Source organism: Lathyrus oleraceus, chromosome 5 (genome assembly GCF_024323335.1).
Source record: "Lathyrus oleraceus cultivar Zhongwan6 chromosome 5, CAAS_Psat_ZW6_1.0, whole genome shotgun sequence".
Classification (NCBI taxonomy): Eukaryota; Viridiplantae; Streptophyta; class Magnoliopsida; order Fabales; family Fabaceae; genus Lathyrus; species Lathyrus oleraceus.
Genome location: NC_066583.1, coordinates 363,169,661 through 363,177,522, shown reverse-complemented (window position 1 = coordinate 363,177,522; position 7,862 = coordinate 363,169,661). Strand labels below are relative to the sequence as shown.

The window sequence follows — 7,862 nt, the reverse complement described above, 5'->3', positions numbered from 1 at the left end:
TAGTCGTATTGAGAAAATGATATTTCTTAGAAATCGATGTATTTCGGTGGAAAGGTATTTAGAGGTATGACTTCTCTACTTCATAAAATAGAAATTGAAAAATGTATATCAAGTTCCCAACTTCACCCATCTCTTTTTTGGGTCAAAATTCAGTCCATCCATTTGAGAAAACGATTTATAACTAGTAGAAAATGCTAAGCAGAGAAATTGACTGAGGCCTCATCAAAACTCGTCAAGTATAAAATGCTAAGCATATTAATTGACAGCGGCTTCATCACATATAGTTTAAATTGACTTCATGAAACCATTATGCAAAACAAAAATCATTTTCGTTTCATGTCTATGAATTCTTAAGTAAGAATACATTTGGAGAAGTATCCTATTAATAACTTAGAGCAATAGCAATAAATGACTATGTTACTTATAATTCCCTATTGTTTATCAGTGGTTCGTCTATGACAAATTGATATATCTGTTACAACTGAATAAAACTTATGGCAAAAGATACTATACCTAATTTTAACCAATTCAAAAGGATGACTTCTTTATAGTCATAGAATACAAATTTCTAAAACAATATTGTTAATATTTTATACCACAAACAAATCTAAATGTTCATGCAGATAGTGTACACAATAATTAGTCAGAAATCACAAGTTAGCTTCGGCGACACCCGAATCTTCAATCTCAAATGGGGAGGCTTGCCCAGTAGATTGAACATTACTTAACTGATCAATTGAGTTTGGCTTGATTTTTTCTACAAAATTCATGGCAACATCATTTACATTATCTTGTACACTTGGATTTTCATGTTCTTTACTCCTCAACGCTACCTTAAATTCAATCAACTTAGTCTTCAGCATCATGGTAACTGCATTTGCCTGATCAGCAAATAAATCTTGTGACAAGGGTGAACCACATATTTCTTTATAAGTATCATAATTAGCAGCACATGTATTTCCACCATCCAAAAGTTTTGACAACGGATGCAAAACCAAGATTGGACCATTACTTCTCTCTAATTTTTCCTTCAATAAAAGAAAGTCGGAAACTAGTTCAGTCTTGCTAAACTGAACGAACACTGCAGTTGCATCCATTTGGTATACAGAAACTACAGAAGTTAGACCAAAAACTTTAGATATACACTCTCGTACATCGCTTGATTTCACGTTAGAAGGAAATCCCCATATAATAACTATGTTCTCAAACAAAATATTTGGGTGGCGTCTTTTGGGGCTATAGCTTGGTGAAGAATTTGAAACCTTATCACCTGTACTTAGATCAATAATATCCCCATGCATCCAACTAAGATATAGATGATTAATGTATTTCTGTAGTTTCTCATTGGAAGCTAATTTTAAAGATTCATGGAGTTTAAAATCAACTCCTAAATCACTGCATAACTGGGCAAAGATGCATCCAGTCATGAAAGCATCATATCCTGCCTCATGCTTGCCTCCAGGGTTCCAGCTAGACGATCTGCAAACACACATTTTTATTGGTATGAAAAAGATACTAATGAGGAAGCTAAGACAACACCGGGAACAGAGGGAAAGTTGAATTTAAGCAGACAAACATGAGTAATTATTTAAACTTGTCAAAATTTTAAACAAAACACCTCAAATTATATGCAAATTATGAAGACAAATATTCTGTACAAGAATAAAAATGTTATCCATCGTTGTACACATTTAAAGAAAAGGGAGAATGAATAATATATGTATATAAGTATATAAGTGTTGTCCATGGCAGAGAGCCAAAATCTCGCCATATTGGACGCTCTGCGGTGCCATCATAGCAGATTATGGCAGAAAATCAGCAATATCGACCGATATTTACCATTGTGACGAGCCCAAAAATTGCCATGTATATCCGCCATAGCGGATATTTGATAACACTATATATAAGCTTCACATTACTGAGGTAAGTTATAAAGAAACTAAGAAAGAAAAACAAAGAAAGAATGACAAAATGAATAAGGAAACAGCTCTGTCATGTATGAAAACAGTTGAAAACTGTATAACTAATATTTGAAACATAAACTCCAATGTCACAAACAGTGTTTGTGGAATCGCAAGCATGACAGTGGAGTCGCACAAATTGATCATACAATTCAGAAAGGGCTTTTCTGAGTAGCACGGTGCTGTTAAGAACGTAGCTTCTTGGATTGGTGGAATTATTGGAAGGATTGCAGAAATCGCGAGTAAGATTACCGCGAAAAGTTTCTCAATCTGGACCGGGTTCTGAGGCAAATAAAAAAACCTAATTTTTTTAATGCTGGCGTGCTCAGGTCGGGTTTAGAGAAAGAACAAGTTTATATTTTAAAATTAAAAATAAAAGAACAACATTTCAGTTTTCTTCATCTTCCTCACATGACACACCTTGTTTACCCCCAAAACACTTCCCTTCTTGCTCGCCTGCAACTGCCACTGAGATGCGGTCACGGCCTATGTTACCAGCGACTGCCACTGTGCGTGTTTCTCTGTTTTCCACGAGACACCATTGTTGCTGTGCCAAATCCTCTTTTTCATGTGATGTGCCAGTTCCTTGTTTCTGTTATTTTTCATGTTATTGGCTTCAAACAGTGCCTCTGTATTTATTAACTTACAGAATTTTATGGTTATGAGCTTATGAATATATGATTATGAACTTTGTTTAATGTTGTAATTTGAAGATTATTTCTTCATCTATGATGATTTTTATGTACGTGTATCTTTTCCCTATTACCATTAGCGGGATCTTACGATCTTTCAACCCCCTTCAATCTTGCGTAGACTCTTGATTTTTAAAACAATGGTCACAAACTCTAAAATCACTGAATTGGCATGCACTTCCGATATAAAAGAAAAAATCGTCTTGAAATCAAAGGCGAGAACAAAATCTTTTATAACTACTATACATAGATAAAAAGAGACAAACCTTGAATCATCAACTTCAACATCTACTTTTACATGGGATGGTGAAACTAGCTCAGTGCTTTTGGAGCCTGCAGCAATTTGTGGACAAAACACAGAAAATGCAGAGCCCAGTGAATTTCTGGACTTTTTCATTCTTGCTTGGAGTATATAATCAGTGTTCATGAGTACTTTGGTGTCAATAATATGTGGAAAGCACTTGTTAATAGAGACAACAAACTCTTCAGGAGTCCCAGGAAGAGGACCAATAAATTTGTTGTACACATGAGCAATATCTGTATCATGGAATTATATATTATCATCTCACTGTCTCACAAAATTATATAGCTAGTTAAGGATTAAGAATTTCAATGATACCTAGAAGACAGTTATGACCAACTATCAACTTCTGTTCTGACGAAAGGAGATCAATAACATGGCGAAATCCGACTGCAGCTTGGATCTTCGTCTTTTTGGCCCTGTGATTTTCCTCTTTTACCTCCTTCTACAAGAGATTAAATAACATTTTTCAAGAAATAGATACGGTGGTGTAGCGTCAATAAATCTCAATTCACCACTTTGTTCAGCCTTTACTATATGTGAGATTGCCTACACTAATAGAGCATAAAAGCATCACCATTTGATATAACTGTGTCCATTTATAACTAAAATTAGCGTTAAGCTTCGCTTCTAGGAAGTGCTTAGCCATCTCAAAATTCTATATTAACAATAAAGGCCAATATAAAATTATTTCAGATTTTTCCATTTTAGTTGTGGTCAAAAGATTCAGTCAGCTAACCCCTTTCGCCATCAATACAAAAGTGCAAAAAAAACTATTAGATTCCCAAAACCCATTGACAATGTAGAGCTACACATCACAAATTAAAAAGAGAAAAAACATAATATTGAGATTTAATCACCAGAAGTAAGTTTAGTTCATCCTCCGAGTCTGTATATACAACTATTTGTTGGGAACTAGAACCCGCATTGTTCACGTTGATATAAGAAAGATCTTTGAAGTGTTTTTTGATGACCTGAAATTTCAGATTATAATCCCACAAAATTTAGCAATTGTAAAACTCTAGTACATGTGCAATATATAATATCTTTAATCAAAAGAAGTGAATAGATGATGATATCACAATATAAATACGAGAGGAGAGACAAAATGTGAACATATCAACAGTAGATAGAGACAAGTTATAACAACATTACCAACTGAATTAACTTAAGCTGACGTGAGGTGAATCCTTCAAGCTTGAGAGCTGGACGCGTCTTAAAGAAAATCACTTCAAATCGTTGTTTCAAGACTTTTCGAGATCCTTGAATTTGGTCTGATTGACTTTGCTCCATTAATAATCCATCACGCCACTCACTGAACTTATTTTTCATTCGCTCAGTGAACAAAATGTCTGCCATGTTGACAGATGGTAGGTCCCTGACATCATTTAATTTAGAAATGTCTGAGCACTCACTATCATGCATCGAATTCAAACTCCTTATTGCTTCCCTTTCTTGTTCTCTGGACAAATAAGATATTCCTGACATTATCCAAGGGTGCAAAATCTCAAACTAAAGAAATCGTCAAAGTTATAATGGAATTATGCGGTAACCAAATTTCTATTCTAATTTCTTATTTCTTATAACTCTAAGAGTTGTCTATAAGGATAACGGAGCCTTTCAGGTTTGTATATAACCATGACAGTTATCTATCTAGAGTTCTTCCTATATCACTTATTTTCTAATGAACCACCACTCAAGCATCCAAGTAATAGACCCAAAAGTGTAGAATCCACGAGTTACAATGGCCAAGACCTTTTAATGCAAAGCTAAATAACAAAGACAATAGCACGAAATAGAAGGAAAAGTAAGCAACCTTCATGTATGAATGCATTGAAATCAAACTGGTATTTAGCCAAGAAATTTATCGAAGTAGTCTGACAGAGAAATTCATTACATGGGCCGAAACCATCAAGCTCCTGACGTGGAAAAACATAGAAATTGTACCTAAGAAAGAGCAAGTTTCTATATCAGAACAGCAACAGATAATTCACTGCATATTAAAGAAAAGAAAGGAAACGAAAAAGAGTAAGATGAAACCACTTCCAGCAGGTACAGTATTTACAACTATAATATTAAGTTCAACCTAACGCACACTTGAAACTTGAAACCAAACAATCTATATAGCTTTTCAATCTAATATCACTTCGCTACAATTTTCAACATAAAATCATCAATTCAATTAAACTTAATCACAAATGTGTAGGTCTTTTTTCAAAGGAGTCAGTGATACATGCTTAATTATCCATTCACCAAAAAAGAGAGAGAAAGGGAGAGAGTTTACGGATAAGCTACAAATGACTGGTTGGATGAATCCCATCGGAAGGGACAAACGCCGAACTGAACGACGGCGAACCTGCTCGCGGAGTCTCTGATCTTGAGATACCTGACGTCGGAGCGGTCAAACTCCAAGGACTCACGCCAAGGAGAACTAGTTATGCCGGTCATCTCGAGGTCGATGGCCACGAAGTCTGACGACCGGACATGGTGCCGAAGCTCCGCTAACGACGGCTCAAAGTTTGCAACGGTAACCGTCTTCAAGGGAAACGCCGATCCGCATTGAGACGGTGTGGTTGTGGCCGTTGAAGAGGTTATGGCACGTGATAGAGCACGTGAGAGTGCCGGAGAATATAGTTTTCGCGGCTTCATGGTTTATATGTGCTAATGGCATTGCATTCTTAGTTCGGGGTTTAAAATAGGGATAATGAGGTTTATATGGGTTGGGTTAAATTCATTAAAAAAAATTATAAAAGTGGTTGGACCGGGTAATTTAGTGGATATAGATTAAAAATTAAAACATATATTAAAAATTGGTTTTTAGATAATATCAAATTTAAAAATCTCATTGACTTAATAATTGAATATTTATTTTATAATTTTAATTAGAATATTAATGTAGTTGTTGTAATTTTAATCTTTTTAACCTTTATTATTTTAATGAACTATGACTTTAAGTAATTTTGAATATTTTACTCTTTGATTATTTTGATACTAATACGATTTTATGTCAAGTAAATTTTTGTTGTTAGTATTTTATGATAAATTGTATTAGTTGATGTATCATTTATTATTTTATGATGCTAAAAAATAGTAAAAACATGTTATCTAATTTTTTTTTTAAGAAGATAAAAATATTGAATAATTTTTATGAAAAAATATGATGACTCACCATTTAGTCATTTAATATTAATAAAACAGAAAAATTTATTTGGGAAACCCACTACCCAACCCAATTCAATCCGAAAATTAATGGATTTGTCCAAACCGGCTCATTGTGTAGTGGATGGTTATTTTATCCCACACAAAGCGGAGTGTCCTATATGGATTGCGTATTGAGTTTGGTCAAACCTAACCCAAATCGGCTCATGTACATCATTACGAGAGAGTATTATGTCTATGATAGTAAATCGAATGTGAATGTCAAAACGACGTCGTTTATGTCTTTTTACAATTTTAATGCCTAGCCCATATCTTTTTAAAGAATGACCCACAATTTTAATGTCTTCAATCAAACATGATGGATTTGATGGTGTGTTATCGATAGCTCGAGCTTGGTTGAGAATATATAACGATCCATATCTTCCCAAGCACAAGGTTCAAAAGGTTGAAGTGTTTGAATGGTCATGATCAATAATCGTCTAAAGATTAATTAAGGTTTATAAACCCCAAATATGATGTCTAAAAGTTTAAAGTATTTAAATGGTCATGAATTGTGATGGTCCATAGTCCCCTTTAAGTACGAGGCCTAGAAAGCTAAAGTGTTCGAATGGTCATGGACGTTGATTATCTAAAGTCTTATGACGATTCACAACCCCTTAAGAGAAGTCATAAAAGGTCTAAGTGTTTAAATCAACATAGGATGGATTTATGAAGTCGGAACCTAGAGAATCTTTAATTGAATTAGTGCATTTTGTGGCATTTGATCCACTCTTTATGATTTAATATGTTTTAACTTATTTCCTTTTTATTGTTGTTTTGTTCAAATTTTGGATAATGCAATATATCATGTTACCTTGATGACGACTTGGTTTGAGAAATAGTAGAATATCAATCGTTTAGTTTTTCATCAAATGAGAAGTCTATTTGAACAAGTTGTGTCTTAGGTATACTAACTCTTTTATATCTCTTTCATTTTCCTTCATTGTTCATCTTTTATTTTCACTTTAGTTTTTAAAAATGTATTTTCTTTTATCTTTTCCTATGGTTTGCTTCAATACTGTAATTGTAGTTCATTCAAGATACAATTTTCACACTTTTATATTGTCTTTTTTTATTTTTATTTTATTTATTAGTTTGTTTTTATTGGACAAGTTACTCCAAACATAAGAGAAGGTGAATTATGTAGGTTGAAAAAATGATATCCATTTATAAAATTCTTGATTTATAAAAACGTTTAACTTTATTTTATAAACCAAATAGAGAATAAGTAGCACAACGTTTAAAAGAATGAAAAACAAAGAGATGAAGATAAGGAAATCCAGCGAAAAAGAAATAAAAAACAGGAAGAAAAAAAGAGATAAGGGAAAAGAGAAATGCACTAACAATTTATACAGGTTTGACATAACCACTTGCCCTACTCTTTGTCCCCAAGAGTTTTTTCTTGAGATTTTTCATTATATCAAATGTGAGTTTTTCACAACTGCTTTTCAAAAATAGAATATCAGAGCTTTTTCGAAAGTGCGCATAGAAGATTTGGAACAAAAATATGAAAATTATACTTTTATTGAAACTTGACCACGTTAACGCTTAATCAATCTACAAATACCAAAGATGGTTTTATGATGAAACATAGGGTATTCAACTGATTAAATTGTATATTCCACAAGGTGTGTTTATACAACAATTCAATATCAATGGATTCTAACATCAATTGTTTCTCAGAATTTAATCACCAATTCAGTTCGATTA

At 33.4% G+C, this 7,862-nt stretch overlaps 1 protein-coding gene across 1 annotated transcript; it reads right to left on the bottom strand.

Annotated features, from left to right (window-relative positions):
• Positions 1–399: 399 nt before the first annotated feature.
• Positions 400–5,635, bottom strand: LOC127084722 (poly(A)-specific ribonuclease PARN). The gene is made up of 7 exons (XM_051025229.1): positions 5,239–5,635; positions 4,771–4,901; positions 4,110–4,435; positions 3,815–3,928; positions 3,273–3,399; positions 2,920–3,190; positions 400–1,479 (listed from the first exon to the last, which is right to left on the bottom strand). Exons 1-7 carry the CDS (start codon positions 5,601–5,603, stop codon positions 651–653), a joined length of 2,163 nt encoding a protein of 720 aa, XP_050881186.1. The 5' UTR covers positions 5,604–5,635; the 3' UTR covers positions 400–650.
• Positions 5,636–7,862: the final 2,227 nt, after the last annotated feature.